The sequence below is a fragment of the Colobus angolensis genome, unplaced genomic scaffold (assembly GCF_000951035.1).
Source record: "Colobus angolensis palliatus isolate OR3802 unplaced genomic scaffold, Cang.pa_1.0 Scaffold535, whole genome shotgun sequence".
Lineage (NCBI taxonomy): Eukaryota > Metazoa > Chordata > Mammalia > Primates > Cercopithecidae > Colobus > Colobus angolensis.
The window spans coordinates 1751049-1771643 of record NW_012118877.1 but is presented as its reverse complement, the minus strand read 5'-3'; the positions used below and the strand labels follow the sequence as shown (position 1 = coordinate 1771643).

The 20595-nt window shown below is 36.8% G+C and overlaps 1 protein-coding gene across 2 annotated transcripts in view; it reads right to left on the bottom strand.

Moving 5' to 3' along the window:
- Window positions 1-9292: 9292 nt before the first annotated feature.
- The window catches only part of RSPO2 (R-spondin 2), a 183877-nt gene continuing 172574 nt past the window's right edge, over window positions 9293-20595 (bottom strand). For both annotated transcript variants that reach the window (XM_011961100.1, XM_011961101.1), the window contains one exon: window positions 9293-11178. In XM_011961100.1, the coding sequence (XP_011816490.1) occupies window positions 11063-11178 (116 nt within the window). In that variant the 3' untranslated portion in view covers window positions 9293-11062. The remainder of the gene's footprint in view (window positions 11179-20595) is intronic.

Genomic DNA, 20595 nt, shown 5'->3' with positions numbered 1-20595 from the left:
AAATATCTCCAGTACAGCACAAGTATATATATATATATATATATAGCCAGTAGAATGTTATATATTTTAGTTCACTTTGATAAAATATTGTTTGTTCTAACATCAAGAACATGTTTTAAAACAAACCATTTCAACACTAAACTCAACCAGTATTGTGGAGCCAAAAAAATCATATAATCAGAGAAAATATATTTAATAATTGGTGCCAATTTTTAGATGGTGGTCTTTTGAATTTTCTAAATTTCCTAATTAGGGTGTAGCAATTTTAATGACAAAGAACTACACACAAGCACCTAATTACAGTGGAACACCACTGATATTGAGGAGGTAAAGAAAGGGTAACTAACATACCATCCATTTTGTCTGTTGCTATCCCACAAAACACATCAGAGTTCGAAACTAGAAGATGAAAAACATTCAGCCACAGCCTGTTTTCAAAAGCTCAACTGTCTGTTTTTGAAATGCACTAATCTAAATTTAAAGACACATATTTAATGTTTTCCCTTTGTAGGTTTTCAGCAGCATACACACATGGAGTCACCATCTGTTTTCAGCCTGGTTCATTACCAATTCATCCTCCTGCTCTGTATTATCAGATCAAGAGGTTGGACATAAATTTGGCCACCTGGGCACTGGTGTCATTAACATGTACCCCAGCCACACACTCATAAAGTGGTTTTGCTTGGAGCTGTAACTTGGTGGTGCTTCCTTTTTCCATTTGATCAGTGTTGAGATTTGTTCAGTAAGCTCTTAATAACATAATTTCAGAACAAACTGGAGGACACTAAGAACTTTCAGGAGTATTTTGCCTAGAAATCCAGGAGAAAACAGCTTCTGTTTTCAGGAACAGACACAGAATGGCAGGACCAAAGGGGCAGGGATAGAATCAGAGAAAGGAGAAGAGAAAGGCAGAAGGAGATACATGAAGACATAAACACAGAATTAAGGGAATACACATAGGAGAATTTACTTATTTTAATGAATGCATGTATGAGAGAGCTCAGAGTGGCTCAGTATCATTTTGAGTGTAGCTCATCATTAAATGTGGGTGAGCCCACTTTTTTCCTCCTTGTGAGGGAAAACCTGTATCGATTCACCCCAAGTCCTTTAGTTAATCACAAAATTGAAGAGTTTTTAAAATTAAAACAGAAGTTTTACTTCCCTAATTAAAACATTAACTGACCATGTGTCACCTTACAAACTACACTGGATTGAGAACTCATCTGATAAATATGAAGTAAATTTAAACAAATTGCCCTGGTTCCTTTTCACTATCCCTTTTAAACATTGAGCAAAATCAGGTAAGTACATTTAGGTTATAAAAATAATAGGAAGCAATTTATTGTGTAGTAGTCATATATTTTAGAAAAATTTAATATTATAACTGAAAAATTATATAAAAATATAAAAATTATCTCTGCTGACTCAAAAAAAGTTTCTTCTTGGGATTCTGGGCTGATTCAGATTTTAGAATAAAAATAAGAAAGGTCTTATTATGGTATTAAAGCCATACTACCCTGAACGTGCCTGATCTCACCTGCTCTCAGAAGCTAAGCAGGGTTGGGCCTACTAGTACTTGCATGGTAGACTGCCTGGAAATAGCAGGTGCTACAGGTTTAACCCAGGAGGCAGAGCCGAGATCATGCCACTGCACTCCAACCTGAGTGACAGAGGGAGACTCTGTCTCAAAAAAAAAAAAAAAAAAAAAAAAAAAGGAAAAGAAATCAGGCCAGGCACAGTAGCTCATGACTGTAATTCCAGCCCTTTGGGAGGCCAAGGCAGGTGGATTACCTGAGGTCAAGAGTTCAAGAACAGCCTGGCCAACATGGTGAAACCCCATCTCTACTAATAATACAAAAATTAGTAGAGCTGAGTGTGGTGGAACACACTTGTAATCCCAGCTATTTGGGAAGCTGAGGCAGGAGAATCACTTGAACCTGGGAGGCAGAGGTTGCAGTGAGCTGAGATCGTGCCACTACACTCCAGCCTTCATGAAAAGAGCGAAACTTGGTCTCCAAAAATAAATAAATAAAGTAAATAAATAAATAAACAAATAAATAAATAAATTGTTTAAAAATCCGGAAGCAAATATTGAACGATTAACATCCTTTCAATTAACCAATAACCAAACCTTTGCTGAATTGCTACAATATTTGCAATTCTGAAAAAGAAAAAGATGGAACATAAAGCATACAGCTCTCACTGTAAAGGGTTTACAGCTCAGGTTGGTGAGATAAGTTTATTGAATATAAAAGCTGAAGCATTTTATTTAAAAGTTTTACTAGGTATCAAATTATATTCACTGCAGAAATTCAGAGGAAGATATCAATGATGATAAGTCAGAGCAGTAAGACCACAAGAAGGAGGTGATGGTTCTGGGGAACCTTGTGAAGGATGGTGCATTAGTTTGCCAAGGCTTCTGTAACAGAAGACCACAGATTGGGTAGCATAAACAACAGAAATTTATTTCTCATAATTCTGAATGCTGCAAGATCAAGCTGTCAGCAGGTTAATTTCTCCGGAGGCCTCTCTCTCTGATTGTGGATGACCATCTACTCACTGTGTTCTCATAAGGCCTTTTCTCCATGCACCCGTGCTCATGGTGTGTCTCTTCTTCTTCTCAAAAGAACAAGTCTTATTGGAAGAGGACCCCCATCCTTACGACCTACTTTAGCCTTAATCATTTCCTTAAAGGTCCTATCTCCAAACACAATTGCACTGGGAGTTAGGGCTTCAACAATGGGTTTTGGAGGGTGAAGAAGACAAATCGGTCCATGACGGATGGAATCTGGATGAGGCTATATTTTGTAGGGAGGGTGGGCAGTGATATGATATGAGAGAATATAAAGATAAGCCTCATTAACAGAATGTTTATCAGCCATCACTAATACAATTTTGTGGGTTGCCTACATCTGTTGCATAGAATAGGCACATGGAAAAAACAGAAATCATGTGTTCCCTTGGTCATCTAATAATATATGAATCTTTAAAGAAGTTTGACAACAGATTATTATATCACCATTATTGGAATATTTGTCTATGTCTTATATCAAAATTAGATACTTCATTAAAAATAAATGTCCTTGTTCAAATTCTTTTATGCACATTGTTTATTCTGGTGAAATATCCTTTGACTCTTCTTTTCTAGATCTACTGATTAGATTTTAACTATAAGTCATATAGTTTCTTAATCCCAAGAAAAAGCAAACTGAAAAACTGTAATACAGAGAATGCCAAGAACTGTACTATTAGTTACAAAGGTAATTAATTGCTCCAGATTTTTGGTGATTTGAAATGATAAGCATTTATTTTTTTTTTTGCTCAGAGTTCTATTTGACTTGGGCAGCCATTCAAGACAACATTTTTCCCTGTAGTAACTTAGAAATCCAAGCTGCTTTCACCCTGTGGTTCTGTCTTTGTGGTCACAGCCAAAGGAGAAAAGAAATCATGTAGAACATGTCCCTGTTCTTAAGTGTCCCAGCCCTGAAGTGACACACGTGGTTTTCCGTCAAATCCCATTGGTTAAAATCGGTCACAAAGACCCATCTAATTGCAAAGGAATTGAGAAATGGGATGTTGCTCCATGGTCAGAGAGGGGAGAAGAGACTGTAAACAAGTTCAAGAAGTCTCTACCATATTTAGTTTTCCCAGATAGTATACATAGGAGAGAGGAAACTCAGGTGAAGCATATGTGATGGGGAAAAAGATTAGCAACATGTTTATTTAATTTAAAAACAAAATGGAAGTACTTAAAGCTTTAGTTTTCCTATTTTAAACAAACACTAAGAAAGATATTTTACCACGATCTTGCTTTCCAGTTAAATACCATGATTGCATGTGTATACAATATCTAACTGTTCAAACTTGTATGCCCTTACATCAGAGAGCTGCTACCTAAGTACCCCAGTAATTACAAGTTTTAAAAAAGTCCTTGTGTTGAAAATTACAAACCCAAGGACCTATAATTTGCAGAATGATGTATTGTTGTTCACTTGATATATTTTATTAAATTTGAAAGAAAAAAATTTGTAGGGTCATTACATAATTATTTCATCATAAATGTAGATGACATTGGTAGGTGATATGGTAACCTTAAATTAAGTATCATTAGCACATTTATACAAAGAGCCATTTCTAAAGTTTTTGAACATTGACTTATTTTATGTTCTTTCTACCTCAAAACCGTTTTCAAGGAGATGATTAACTATTGTTAAGTTTCACTCCTGCAGTGTACAATGAGGAAATGTATTTGAGAAGACCAAAACCTGAAGTCATTATAAATTTTTTCTAATTGTCTTTCACAACTTCTGATATTTTTATTGTAAAGTAAAGGGGAAGGCAACTATGTAAGCCTTGAGTTCCAGCTCTTAGTCATTCTTAGTGTCTCCTGGCTCCTGGTTTTTTCCTCTCTAGACACTTTTTCAACTTCTTTACTAGTGCCTCATTTGCGGGCTGATGCCTAAGCTTTGAGTGTCCCTAAGTCTGTCTCTTGAATATTCTCTGTCTGAGTCATTCCATAAATTTCCATGGTTCTAAGTGCTATCTACACACTGCTTTATCCCAAAGTTGGATCTGTAGCCCTGATCTTTTCCCTAAACTCCAGATTTATATCCAGCTGCCTTCTTGATATCTCCACATAGATATCCAACAGGTGCCTCAAATTTAGCATGTGAAAAATGGATGTATTATTATCCTGTCATCCCTGTGTCCCCTATATACCCTGTTGCTGGGGACAAGAAGCATAGAAAACTTCTTTGGTCCCCTGTCTTTCTTTACCCCACATCTAGCTCATCAGCAAGTCTCATGGGCTCTTCTGCCAAACTGTGTCCTGAATCCAACCACTTCTTTCCTTCTTTACCACCATCTACCAGCTCATGTCACACTAATTCTTATCTGATTATTGCAATAACCTGCCAGCTTGTGTTTCTGCCTTCACTCTGAAAATCCACCTTCCACACAGCAGCCAAAGTAAACACAGCACAGGAATCAGCACATTGCTCCCCTGCTTAAAATCCTCTCATACTTCTCCAAGCCCGTAGGTCAAATCCAAGTTTTCACGACAGCTTTCATGGCCCTTCATGACCTTGGTTGTGTTTACTTCTGACCTCATGTTGGTCCCATTCTCCTCCTAACTATGCTCTAGTAACTCTTCCTTTTTGCCTGTACTTTGGTCTTGCTGACCCTGTTTGCACTTCGGGACCTCTACACAGGTTGTTTCCAGTGTCTGGACTGTTCTTAGACTTTCATACATTCATTATTCGGTCTTTATGCAAAAATCACACTTCCCCAGAGATGCCTTCCTTTATGCCTCCTCCATTATCACATCACTTATTCTGCTGTCTCTGTAGTAGAGGGATTCAAGGTCACACAAAACATCGGCCTAAAAATTACTTAGCAGATGAAATGAAGAAGCTAGAGAATGGGGGTACTGCTACCATTGTTTACAAGGTTTTACTCTTAAAAGGCATTCAGTGCATACTCAATTTTCATAGGTTAGGCATAAAATGGGGGCCAGACTCTAATAAGGAAAAGATAATGGGAAAAAACCAGGTAAGGAATTACAGATTCCAGAGCAAGTAAGGAAGCCAGAAAGGGCATTCAAATAGTTATTTTTTAAAAGAGTTTTCTTGGCTGTGTATGAGTCCATAACCTTAATTCATGTAAACTGGGCTATGAGAGCAAGGAAAGACTGCATCACTAACACATATTACAGAAAGGATGGAGTGGTCTTAATGAAAAAGAGATAGAAGCTATTCTCTTATTGGAATGCAGGGGTAGGGTACACTAAAAGGCAGTGGTACTACTTAAATCAATGAAGAAGTTAGGAGAGAACTTATCCAGAAAAAAAAAAAAAAATCACTTTTTAAATTTTTAACACTTCACTTAAGATTTGGGCCCAAAACAAATATAATATCCTATGGCCAGGAAGAATCAAAATAGGAACTAGAGACTTCAAGAATGGCATTATAAAGTTGGAATTTATTTCCATACATAGGGTAGTTAAAATGGCATCTGCATTCAACACAGTTATTGGGCTCCTACCAGAAGCAGGGTGTATGTAGCTGAGACAGAGTTAGAAATAGATAGGCTTTCATAGTTTGCAAAGACATTTCATGAGCCACCGAGTTATCTTGTATACGTATACCAGGGGTCAAGAAATCCAGTCTGTGGGCCAAATCCAGCCTGGCCACCTATTTTTGCATGGCTGACGAGCTAACAATTTTACACTTTTTAAGTGATTGCCAAGAGTCAAGAGTATATTATGACATGTGATAACTATAAAATTCACATTTAAGTTTATATAAAGTTATATTGCAACACTGTCATGCCCATTCATTTACGTACTGAATATGGCTGCTTTTCTGCTATAACAGCTGAGTAGCTACCTCTGAGATAGTGTGGTCCACAAAGCCTAAAATGTTTACTCTCTGGCCCTTTACAGAAAAAGACTGCTACTTCTTTTCTCAAAAACAGACATAGGGAAGGCAGCTTATGGCTGAATCATAACTGAAGTAGAGAGGAGGAGAAAGGAAGCCAGTAGAAAAAGAATCAAATTAAAGTTGAATGTGCACCTGGGGAGCCTGAGGTCATAAAAGCCAAGGAGGAGTTAGTTGGTAAAGCCATTTGTGAACACTACCAAAGAACTACTGTTCAGCTTCTTAAATGAAGATATGCATTTTTCTAAGGACAAGGAACTACTTGCCAAGGAGTATGCAAAACCCAGGACTGAATAAACATGGAACATCTTCCTGAAATGTGATTTTGCTCCAAGGTTTTTGGAGGGAATGTCCAAGGATACAGGAATAATTTTGTATTTAAAAATGGCCCTTTTATTGAGTAGAATGCAAAATTTGCATGAATTATTTTAAAATCAGGATTAAAATGAGGCTGCTTCAGGTTATAATTCCAGAGTTCTTAATTTGCTCTTCTCTGCCTGTAAGGGTATTAGCAGAAAGGTTTGAAAAATACATCATGGAGTGCTCCAAAGAATGTGTCTGGGTGAAGTCACTTTCTAGGACCTTAAGTTGAACCTGGAAAGCCAAAAGGTGTAACTCCCCTGTCAATCCCAATCTATTGGTAATGTTTTCTTGGAACACCTTTGTTGGGAAGGATTCTGAATCTATGTCCTGCTCAGAGGTAGACAGTGAGTGAGTAACAACGTCTGCTAGAGCAGGAGAAAATGGCACATGGCAGTTTGCTGTAATGATTCATCGGAGATGAATATGGAAATCCATCAAAATCTTTATTCATCACATATTTTTCAGCTTCTTCAACCTCTCAGTCAAGGGTATGCTAGAAGGTAGTGGTGCTACCCACATAAATGAAAGAGAGACTGTATGTAGAAAAAATATTTGCTTTTTGAATATTTAATATTTCACTTTAGGTTTGGGCCCAAAATAAAGATCTATTTTGTTTTAATAAGAAGTAAAACAAGAATTGGAGATTTCAAGATTTAATGTTTATCACCTAATTTTTTTTTTTATCGGAAACCAACGTGTGCTAATATCATCTACTTTTAAAGCCATGTCTGTCCTTGCATTTCTGTCTTTGTGATTCAAGGGGTATCAACTAATACAGTGAGTATGTCCAAGTTTACCATCAAGGAACCCTTGAAGATTTTACAACACTCATCCATGCCATCCAGTCTTTTGTTGATCTCTGTAAGATACATGGGTGAAGACAACATTAAAAGGGCACTGAAAAATTGTAAAATTTTATTCTATAGGGAATGGGAAAGTATTTTTTTGAAAAGGAAGAAAAAAGTATTAATAGAAAAATAGTGGTAGAAATACAAAGGAATAATTGGAGTGAGTGAAGCTGGGGGCAAGAATGATGTCTAGGAAGAGTAGAACAGTCCAGAAAAAGAGACAAAGAGGACCCGGCCTTGGGCAAAGAAAGTAAAGGGGTAGGGAGAAAATCAAGAGATATTTCCAAAGTAAACTCATTAGATATTAGTAACTGACTAGATGTGGGGAACAAAGGAAGTAAATGACGAATACAAGAGCCTTTAATCAACTAGCTAAAGAATTAACTGTCCAATAGGGAAAGCATGAAAGGGAACAGTTGAAGGCAGGTATCAGTGATTATGCGGATCATTTGTTTGTTTGCTCTTAGATCTACCCGCTGCCCTTCCCTCAGGCTCTTCTGCACCACTGAAAACTGTGTTACCCAGACTCCCTTGCCTACTGGCTTCTGGGAAGCTTTGGGCAATAGCGGGCACTGGTGGAAGACTGGAGGTTGTGAGATAGGGAGAAGCCAGGGTATTTCCTCCTCTATGAATTTGCCTCAAGCAACATTTCTCACAGCGACCAGATCATCTCCAAATTTTGGCTCCTACCAAACCAGCTTTCTGTCCTCAGTTCCAGCTCCTTCTGTGGTTATAGCTCTAGCCTTAGCTATGGTTCTAAGTCTAGCTGGGCACCTGTGGCTTCTAGATTCTGGAAACTCCACCTCTTCATGTAATCCCTCTTGCATTAGGGGTAAAATAGTGTCTCCGGCTGTTGCTAATCTCTGGGTCATCTTGGCAACATATTTTGGCTCCGTGTCTCCTTTATCACCTGTATAACCAATTCCTGGTGTTACATTCCCCGTTTGAAATACCCTAACTCGTTTATTTCCTTGGTTGTACCCTTATTGACACAGGAATGAATTCCGTTTTGTGTGTATCTGTGTGTGTATGCTGCTTATATCAGGGAGACTCAAGCAGATGTAAACGTTTTAGCAAATAATGCCCAGACATCAAGCAATAGATCAATACTTTTCATAAATGTTCTAGTTTGTTAATAAGGAGAAATCAAAAGAATCTATCCAATGAAAAATGTAATAGATGACCAACTTGTATAGTACTTAGTATATAGAATGCTGTGCTGACCATACTTTACACATTTTACCTAATCATATCCTTAAAGTACAACCTTGTATATATTTTCATTTGGTCCTTAAAACACAACACCTGGAGGCAGATGATAAAGTGATCCCCATTTCACAGATAAGGAAACTGCGAGTGGAGGGAGTCAGTAATTTTCACAGGCCACTCTCAGTCTGGATTAGAACTCGGGCACTTGGACTCTAATTTATAGTTATCTAGTTTATAGATAAACTAGCAACACTAGTTTTGCTAGTTTACACTAACTAGAAAACTAGTTAGTGTTCTAGATGTAGTTACCAACATAGGTTTTTAAAGATTTGTCTTTCTTAAAGGACTGTTATATTTTGGGGGTAGAACAAAGTACTAAGTTATTTCTAAATGTATCTCTAAAGTAAAGTAAAAAAAAAAAAACTCCACAAAATATAATTTTGAAGTTTTTAATGCACAAAAAAGAACATCCCAGGAACAACAGGTATTGACTTATTAACGATGAAGCACTATATAAGGAGAACCCTCCCCACTTAGTAAATGGGAAAATAGTGTAAATAGACATGAAAGGAGGTAACACTTCAGGATTAAATGCAAACCCTAAAGTTGTATACAACATTCATATATGGCTTATTATCTCATAGCAATATTTTCATGATGTATGTGATATTTATCCTTATTGGTAAGACGCTTTTGAATCAAAAGTTAAACAAAAACACTGAAGAGGTAGTTTTGCCAATGCAAGGTGAAAAAAAAAATGGCTTTACCTTGCTTTGTTTAGAAATCCACAACCATTATTTTTCCGTTCTAATTTTCTCCTGGATCAACCAAGAAGATAATAATGTTTTGAGAGAAAGCCAATTCACAACCTTCTAAAAACTGGTTCCCCCAAGTGAACAATGATATGTTCGAAACAACTGCTCTGAAAGTCACCTGGGAAGTTTCCATAGTGTTCCTCTCCATCTTGGATCTGAAACAGATTCTGGCTCAATAGAGACCTGTTAAGATCTGACCAGCAGTCACAGAAATTCATCCATTTATCTCCTAAAATTCTATGCACAGGCTCATGTTAGTAACTTCTTCAGTGACCCAAGAACATTGGCAGGTGCCCTGTCAGTCATTGAAAGTCAGGGATTGCTTTAAATTTGGGGGCGGGGAAAAAGGCAGTCAGAAATAATGTTTGTTTGTTTGGACAATTCTGTAGCTGGCCTGTGAAACTAGCTACAAGTGACTGGATATAGTCCCTCATGTTTTCAGTTGTGTTTCTTCAAAGTCATCACATATTAGACTCAAAGGCAGTTTGGGCTTCTGATTGCCAGATGCCACCTGCTGCTTTTTCTATGTGTGGGACATGTGGAGTGGGGAAGGTCTATACAATATGCAAACTCTTTGACACTGGTCATTTGACTCTATATACAAAAACTAGTTTATCCTACCCTTACAATGAGAAATAAGCCCACAATGAGGGGAAAAAAAGTTTCAAGAGACAACAAAACATGTGTCAATTCTCCAAACTAGAAAAGTCATTTACCAGACAATGGGTTAGGAACCACTAGAAACAAAGTGACATATTAATCAGGTATGACTCGTTACGCACAAGAAAGCATAAATATACAGTAAATAAGAGCTTTATATGTAGCCCCTGCAGAATATGTACATATTAGGGCTGCTGTGAAACTGAGCAGGAATTTCCAGAGCGTATCCTCAGCTAAAAGCAGTTTCATCGCACAACAGTGTGAAGGTGACAGATGCTGAGAATACCATGTGGTAACCACTAAGCAGATATCCACATAAACATATCCTTGAAAATGCACAACGTGAGAAATAAATGTCACGAGTGAATAGCGCATTGCCTGCCAAGCATCTTCTTTCACATAAATAGGCAGAAGTCCATCCTCCAGCGGTGGTCTGCAGCCTCACACCGCTAGCATGTCCGTGGTGCTGGGGACGGATTCTCTCAGCACACACTGAGCCAAGTCATGGGCTGTGCACTTACTTACTCCTGCCTTTAGTCTCCAGATTCAAACCAAAGCATAAATAACACAGGGGCCACGCTGGTGGTGCTTCCTTTCACCATGTTACTGGGAACAGATACTGGGCAGAGCAGCACAAAGGCTGCACACCAGAGTGCAGGAGTGGAGAGTAGCTTTGTGCACGTGTGCAAAAACAAAAACCCCTAAAAATCTACCAGATGTGTCTCTTGTTTTATTGGTTGGCTCTGTCTGTAGCTAGGAAGACGCTGTGTTGCTCCTGGGCTCTTTCTATCAGCTTCCTTTTCTTTTTCTTGTTCCTCTTCTCCTTCGCCTTTGGTGTTCTCTTCCCTACAATGAAGGAAAAGAAATGAAGAGATGTCAGAAATGGCTCTTTCTCTAGGAAAGAAAACACAAAAACATTGGGAGTTTTGCACAAAGCCCATCTGGAAAACATCACCTATGGAAAAAGCCTCAAAGAGAAAATTGTTCACATTAATTTTGACAGAATAATAATAATTTACTAAATTGGATATGCTGTCTAAAATAGAGACTGATCTTCCTGTTACAGGGAACTGGCATATTGAAAAACCTCTCAGTGGCCTGATCCGTCTTTCAAATATCATCCTGCCACAAAAATTCCATTTATTCCCTCCTACTTTTAACAATGCTACCCTTTACTACACATCTTTACATCTTATTACTGCTCCACATGTTAGTGGGTCAAAAGAAAATAAGCATCTATCTATAGCAAACATACCAGAAGTTTCAAACTCCTCTCTCCCTTCCCCATGGGAGAAAAAGTCTTGCTTTTAACATTATTTCCTCCATATTCCAAATACCAATGTATAAAATGACATGTGTGCAATCCTTTATTTTCTATAAAAATTCATGAGGACATCATTCATTACATACCTTATGCTTCTTATCCAAATCCCCTGGACAAGTTGTTGTTATTAATGGAGAGCAAGAAGAATGCTTATTTGTTCTGATGAACTGGTGGTATGTGTCTGACTACCAGATGATCATACCAAGTTATCCTATTTCTCTTCTTTGCCTTAGCCACTAGGAAGCCCAGGCTACAAGCTAACTAGTTGAGGTTTTCCTCCATCAGGAATTTTTTAAATGCTGTTTTTCCCTTTGCCTCTGCTACATTTTACTTCCTCCATCTGTGGTTATAGTTTTATAGGCTTACTTTATAAGGTCTCAATGTTTCTAAGTATGTATGCGTAAGATTTTGAGAAAAAAGAATAAAGAACATGAGATATCTGTCTTAGGTCCATCACCCTCTTTGAGTTCTAAACACACAGAAATCAGAGGATTTTTAGAACAGAAAAGGGCTTTGAAGGCCTCCTGCATTTTACAGACAGTAAGTCACCCCTAGACACCTTCAGTACAGGAAGACTTTTGTCTCAATGAACGAGAAAGAATCCTTTCTTCCTCTCTTACTTTCCCTACTTCAAATTTTATCTTGTAGTTCTACAAAACCTAACTTTTCTCTTCCGTGTAAGGTGTAGCTATTTGACAGCACAGTGATCAGTACTACGAATAGGGAACAGAACATTTAAGTTTTGTGCTCTTCAGCCTTCCTATACCTGTAAAATTACATAACCAAGACCCTTTCATTCCAGGCATATAGCTGGCCAATTTTTCAATCTAGCCTATGGAGAAGTAGGCTGATGTCAAAAATGAAAAGGAAACAGACCAGAGTCTAGGGAGATACATGTATTCGGAAACCAGAGTCATACAAGGTTAAGGCAGGTCATGAGATTTCTAAATAAGGTAGATGTTTCTTATTTCTGTTCCTTCTGATCAGAAGGGATCTGTTTTAAGGATGGAAAGCAGGCTTACTCTTCAAGACCCTAGCACAGTGACTGGAACTTAGTCGATAGTCAATAAACATTTGCTGAGCAAATATTTTTACATCTTTTTATCACAAGAAAAAAAGATTTAAAATAACATGTTTAATAGGACATTGCATTAAAACAATGAGAACATGATCATGCCCCCATATTAAATTATAAAGGTCCTTAAAGCTAACTTCTGCTTCTCATTAAATTCTGGCATTAATGTTATAATGGCATTTTGCCATCTTGAAATGTAGTTAATTCTACGCAATGAAACCTTAGTTCAAGCCATCATTAATCAAAGCAGCTGTAAAGTTACAACTATTTAGTAACATTATCTCTAATGATGAGACACACCAAAGGAGGGCACAAAAATGAAATACTTAATACAAAATAGCATATTTTAAAAGCTTCAATTATAAAGCGTTATGAAGAAGTTTGTGTTCTGCATTTTCTCTAAATAAACAACAAAATCCTTAGTTTAAAAAATCATTACTGACTACATTTTAAATTCATTTGGTTTATGCTTAATTGATATAAAGCCTGGAGTTTCTTTTAAAAGCAAATTGAAATTAAGTGAATGGAAAAATAAAGCTTATCTGACTAGATTTTAAAAATGTGTTCTGCCAGAATAAAAATATACTGAATATATGTTAAAGAAAGCTTTTCACATTCACAAGAAAGCTTCGTGTAAATTATGTAGTTGCGAGTTAAATATGTACTACTTTCACTAACAGCAACTCCATGCAAAATGACGGGAAAAGCTTATTTTAAGATGGTCAATTTCATGTCATTTACCCAATATATTATTCTGAAGCAATTGTCAATATTAAATGGTTTTGGGTTTGCTCGCTGATATGATATTGTGTAATAGCGAAGTTACTCAATACTTGCATAAAACAGTTGGTATCCCGGCCAAAAATTCAGCAATGCTTCTGAAAGCTTATTTATGTAAAATAATTTTTTAACTTGTACAATTACTCTGTTGGCAATAAGCTATATGGTACCAATTCCAACAAGTAATGTTTTGGGGGCCCTAATTACAACCCTAAAGATTCTCCTCAGAAGTCTCTCTTGAGTGACACACCTCTTTGCTATTGTTTGGTTGGCTGGTTTTGCTTTTGGCCCGTCCCATTTCTCACATAAGATATATTGCAAATACCGAGGAATTAAGATGGTTAGCCAAGATTTGACCACAGACAGGCCTAAATTAACTGAAAATATTTTGTGGTCCATACTACATTGTTCTGACTTCAAGCCCAGCTCAAAGTAGTAAAAGAATACTAAACTACAACATAACATACAGAAAGGGTCTTCCATACATATTCTTTTTTCACGTTCTAAGATTTTCAAACGTGAGAAAAGAAATCGGTAAGATTAAAGCTAACAGAAAATCCTTGTTTTTATCTATATATTTGAAAATAAGTTATATTAGACATAGAAATGTGCTAATTTCCGTTTCCGCTTAATTTCTTTACCTCTGTGGATATGGGATTAGACTTGGAGAATGACTTCTAGATTTCAATTGCTGCACATTCCCAAGTACATATATGCTACACGGGAAGTATTTAAAGGCAAATATGATGCCAGTCACCCAACACACAATTCAAGTCATGAATTTAACTTTACTTTTTAGCTCACGAGAGAAGACCTGGAATAGATACTGCCCAGGATTTAAACAAACAAACAAAAAAAAAATGGTTTGAGTTTTACAAGGGGATTGTCAACATCCAACATATCCAGTTCTAATGACAAATTTTGCATATCTTTATCCCTAGTGTCTTGAGAATGCAGTGGCCTTAACACATCATAACTAAGGGAATCTCTTCAAAATCAGGTAGAATCAGGTCTACAGGGCAGATCTTTTTAGCACTGTTATGCAGATGCAAGGAGATGACTGGTCCCAATTATTACCATTTTTAAGGGAGGCAATGCAGTGTGGTTTAGAGAAAGGCTACTTCTGGGAAGAAGAAAACCTGGTAGCTAGGCACAGTCTTGTAACTGAGATGTCTGGTAAGGCATATGCCTGACTCTTAGTCTCTCTGTTTATAGAATGAAAATACTACAGTCATCATTCACTAGAAAGTTATGAGACACTGTGAAAAAGTTGTGTCCCTAGGATGAAAGGAAGATGTGTAGAATATCACTGGCAAGACAAGATTATCCTCAAAATGAACAAAATTAGAAAGATACTATCAAAGCCACATTCTAACATAATTACATTGACTTGCTCACATGTGGAAATGGTCCAAGAGCATAACTTATCAACTCTTCTGCAGAGAAATATGAACAATTCCTTACGGAAATACTGCTACCATCCAGCTGTGAATTGCTGCTATTAGAATTAGAAATAGGGTAGATTATTTTGAACCAAGATATAGGCAGACTCACAAATTACATGAAGCTGTGCAAATGCCAAGTCCACTGCCAGTCAGACAGTGATTTCATTTTTTCATAAACTCTCAAAGTCAAGGAAGGTCTTCAAATGTTTTCTCCTCTCACTGGGTATAGGTAAGAATCTTTCCATCACTGGAAAAATGTTTCTCGTACATCCCTCAGAGTAAGGCACAGAGGCTGTCTAGAGTTTCCATAATGCAAGGTGTTTTAAGAAAGGCTTTGAGGGTAAATATAATGGAAGAAAACTAAAGAAAAATTTCAGTAGCTTTGACTATAAAAGAGATAAAAGCTTCTCTTTCTATGCATCTATGTATAAGTAATACGTGCACATACCTACATACATAAACACACAAGCTGCAAAAAGTAAGCCATAATTATGACAAATGTAATTAACTGTAATTACTGTTGTAGCTACAACTGGGACAAAACTAGGACTGAGTTTTACTGATTTTTAAGTTTGTAATCTTAAAATCTCTAACTTGAAACCTGGGCTTCAGTGCATTATAAAATTCATCATGGAGATTTTGAAATCACCTCAGAGAGATTCAGTCATTCTTCAAAGCCGCTAAAACTTAGGGACAAGAAGCCTGTGTAACCACCAACCTGGCAGATATTGTCATAGTTCACAGAACACTCTGGAAGCAGAACATGAAATGTTCCTTTCACATATAAAGACAGAAGGACTGAGTTGTAACTGATGAATAGTACTGGACCATTTATTTTTTTCCATATGGGCAACTTGATTTTGCCCAAGAATGAATAGCAAGAGAGATTTATGTAGGATTAGTGATTGTCTAGAAAACACCAACTGGTTTCTAAAATATTTTTAAAAGTTCATTTAAAAATAGACGAGACCTAAACAATTCATAAAGGAAATAAAAATAGCTAATAAATATATTGAAATAATCAAATCTCACAATTAAAACTTCCAAACAAGATGAGGTGCCACTACAAAGATCCTTAAAAGTAAAAATACCTAACACTTGTAAGAATGTCATGAGACAGGCAACAGGATGCATTGACAATATATGAAAATTGATACAGCCTTTCTGAAAAGCCATCTGCCAATATGCACAGAAGTATTAAAAATATTCTTAACTTTTGACTCAGATCTAGGACTCTATCCTCAGACCATAATCTAAACTTGGACAAAGATTTATGCACAGAGATCTTAAGTACGTTACAATTTTTTCAGTATTAAAATGTCCTGACTACAATTTTCATGACCTCTTCTTTTTGTGATTACTGAGGGAATAAAGTATATTTTCAACTACGAATGCAAGTATTTTATATTTTAAGTAATAGCAATTAACTTTATATCCAGGAATACTACTGATGGATATCACTAAAACTTATCATAAATGGATCTAAGAAAAAGCCTGTAATACAAAAGCATTCCTCCTGTGATGGAAATGACAGTAAGCAGATCCTTTTGTGGAGTGATCACTCGTAATTAGATCTGAGATATAAAAACTTAAAAACTATTGACCTAAACCCTTCAGACATTAAGAATGGAGATTTGTTAGTTCTTGAAGCTTTTTTTCCCTCTAGAAAGCAGTCCAGGTGGGCAAATATGATGAGCAGGACTGGGATCTACCACACTATGTCCTATGTAGCCTAAGATAATCTTTCTACTGTCCATATAGTTGAGAATAACACATTTCTTTTAGCTGATAAATAAAATTTATATAGTGTATAACATGGTATTGTGATGTACGTATATAATGTGAAATGGTTAAGCTAATAATGAAGCTAATGAACACGCCCATCACCTAATATGATTTTTTCTTGTGTGAGAACATTTTAAATCTACTCTTTGCAATTTTCAAGTATAAGAGTTATATAAGTGCCAGGCGTGGTGCTTACGCCTGTTATCCTAGCACTTTGGGAGGCCGAGGCGGGTGGATCACGAGGTCAGGGGATCCACACCATCCTGGCTAACACGGTGAAACCCTGTCCCTACCAAAAATACAAAAAATCATCCGGGCGTGGTGGCGGGTGCCTGTAGTCCCAACTACTCGGAAGGCTTAGGCAGGAGAATGGCATGAACCCGGGAGGCGGAGCGTGCAGTGAACTGAGATTGTGCTACTGCACTCCAGCCTGGGCGACAGAGCGAGACTCTGCCTCAAAAAAAAAAAAAAAAAAAAGTTACATAAGTAAAATGTACAACAAATACATATTATAAATAAGTAAACTGTGTATGTATTAAATATATGTATTAAAATGGAAGTTAAACTTTTATTAAATTTATTTAAAAATAAATTTACATTTTACTTGTTTACGTAATGTAAATCGACATATTTTAATTATTTTTATTTTACTTATTTATTAACTTAGAATGTAAATAAAATAAGAGTTACTTATTTACATCAGCTGAGGAGTCAGAGGTGAGAGTAAGGTGGAAAGAGTAAAGGAAATGAATCAACTGTGGCTCTTTACTGACAGCACAAAGTTCCTTAAAAGGCATTTTTAGTAACAATCATTTGGTTATCTAGAAATGCACCTCTTCTTTTCACTAAAAAGATTCCACAGATACCTGTGTTTTGAAAGGACTGGCAACATTTAATCATTCAATAATGGTTTGCTATCATTTTTTTCAAGAAAAAATAATCTAGAGACAAAGCAATAAACATTAAAGTGTTGAAAATAATAACAAGTCACTTACTAAGGAGAGCTTACTTGAATGTCAAGTAGTAACTTAGAAGATTTTTCAAAGGGCCACTTAATCATTTCATCTTCATAAAAGAGCATGTGCTTTTAAAATCTACACACAATCTAGAGGTAACTTATAAGAGTTGTTCTTCTTGCAAGACCTATTGACAAAGAGTGACAACTGTCCAAAGTAAATAACGGACAAAATTAAATGTGACAATCATTCAGAGTATCAGGATTCAGAATATTTACTATCTGCACAGGTTTACACTAATTTGTAAAGGCTATTTCAATCAGCCAATCTAAATGGGAAGCCTCTATTACTATTCTTTCATCTGTAAAAGTGTACCATATTTTTGATCTAAAATAGTATGAAATGGCTTCAAGACTTCAATTTTTCTTATAGAAGACATTTTATTAGGAGTCAGATCTGTTACCCATTTTTGTTGACAGGAAGTCCTATTTGGTTTTAAAATTGTATTTCATGTTCAAAACGATGGAAATGGAAGAAAAGCTGACCCTGAAGAAGATCACCTGAACCTTTATAAATGAACTGTATTACCACTATGGTTTCCTGCACATGGTATTTCAAAAATTCTCAGAAGTTCCTCATTTTACAGCTCTGAAGAAAATCTGTTCTTCGAGTCTATGACATGGCTTTTAAAGGGGCAGTAAGAATATTCCACAACCTCATTCAGCTTTCTTGAAGCACTAAGGTAATCTGAATGAGATTTGGGCTTGTTTCTTAAATCCCTAGTCCGTCAAAGAGAAACACAAAACAGTTTGAAGACAGGATTCTGTGATATTTCACATAGGTAAGCACAAACAAGAAGAGATAGTTTTAAAACTATCTAAAATTGTTTTCATAAATACTTTAGGTTAATTGTAAAGGACAAAGTTTTCAGATTAGTAGAAACTGTAAAATACGATTCTACTATTTGTGTGAAAAAAGTCAATGAACAATTCTACCACAAGGGGGCAATAATTCACTTTTACAGTAAGTACTGGTTAAGAGATGGTTTTTTAAAACAATGTACAGGGCAACTTGGGGGCTATAATTTCTTAAATACTTTTTGTTGAACCCCCATTGGAGACTTTTTCTTTCTTTCTAACCATAGGTAATCTCTTTAGTGGACTAAAGATTAACAAGACCCAAGTACTGCACAAGGTAAAAATATAATTGTACTGCTGTTAAAAAGATATTTGGGCTAATTAGAGAAAAAAAGAAACTTAAGAAGGAAAACCTGCTATTCAAATACTGATTTAGGAAAAGGCATTATTCACAAATTCTGGTTGCCACTTTCTTATGGGAAAGTTAAACTACCTGAAAAGAACAGGTTCTTATCTTGGATTCCTTATTTGTAAGAATAGAGATGTAAAACTGCAAATGATCTTCAGAATCTTCTGGTGCAGAAAGTCACATAGATTTGACATCAAGGGTGAAAGCTGTTTGGTAGTGATTCCTGACAATTTGGCCTTCCAGCAGCACGATGAGTTGGCTGCACTGGTGAGGGTGGAAAGACAGCAAATATACTAGGCATTTGCCAGGCCCTGCTGTAGTCCACTTCTGCAAGGTGGTTTAGATAATGAAGCAACTGAAGCACAGAAGATCTACAGTGACCCCTCCCATGCTCCTACAGCTAATTAGAAGGGGAAACCTGTGCTCTGAGCCTAGTTCTGCTACTCTCTCATATACTTTCCCAGCTTTTTTTTTTGAGACGGAGTCTCGCTCTGTCGCCCAGGCTGGAGTGTAGTGGCACGATCTTGGTTCACTGCAACCTCCCCCTCCTGGGTTCAAGCGATTCTCCTGCCTCAGCCTCCTGAGTAGCTGGGATTATAGGCACGGGCCACCATGCCTGGCTACTTTTTGTATTTTTAGTAGAGACGAGTTTTCACGATGTTGGTCAGGCTGCTCTCAAACTCCTGACCTCATGATCCTCCTGCCTCGGCCTCCCGATGTGCTGAGATTACAGGCATGAACCACCGCACCTGGCCACTCTCCCGCTTTAAAGGTCAATGGATAAGAGTAGAGAGTAATTTTTCAAGTTATTGAGTCATTTTGCAAGGAAGGCAAAGAAGCACCGAAGACAATATTACCCTGAGTTCCACACAAAAAAAAAAGGTCATTGTCATCATCCTAACTATGAAATCCTGTATGAACTGGTAAATTCTGCATAAATAACAACTTCTCTGTAACGCAGATTTTCTGTAAATTTATACTGCATTGATTCATTGCTTATTCTTTTTCTTACATTTTAGCAAGATGCAGGCTACAAAGTTTCCTAAGTGTAAGGTGAGATGGTGAACATTCCTACTTTGCACCAGGCCCTGTAAGTGCTTTACATGCATTTTCATTTAATTGAATGTTTTTGGGGAAAAGGTAAGTACTCACACTGTGCTGCCAGGATGCTGTACAGGTGCCTGCCCTAAATTTACTCAAAATAAATGCAAATAAATACCAAGCTCATTTGGCACTCTTAAATTAAGTCAGAAAAACCATCAGGTTTGCAGAGAAAATGATTCAGCTGTTTTCATTTGATTAGGAGCTATGGGATAACCAGGAAAGCATTAAGTTCCTCCATAGCTGACTTCATACTATAAGGGAAGGTACACTTAAGATAATTCCATTAGAACAAGAAGATGTAATACCTTCCTCTTGGTCTTAAATCAATAACCATTAACTAAATGAAAAACAAAAAGCAGTAGCCCAAGAAATGACATTTAAGACCGTCATCATATGGCAATCATTTATCTAATCTGGATTCAACACAATTTCTATGGAACTTGACACACAAGTGAAAAGAAAGTAATGGTTTATACATGGCATCTATATAAGATAATGAGACTGGGCATGATGCACACCTGTAGTCCC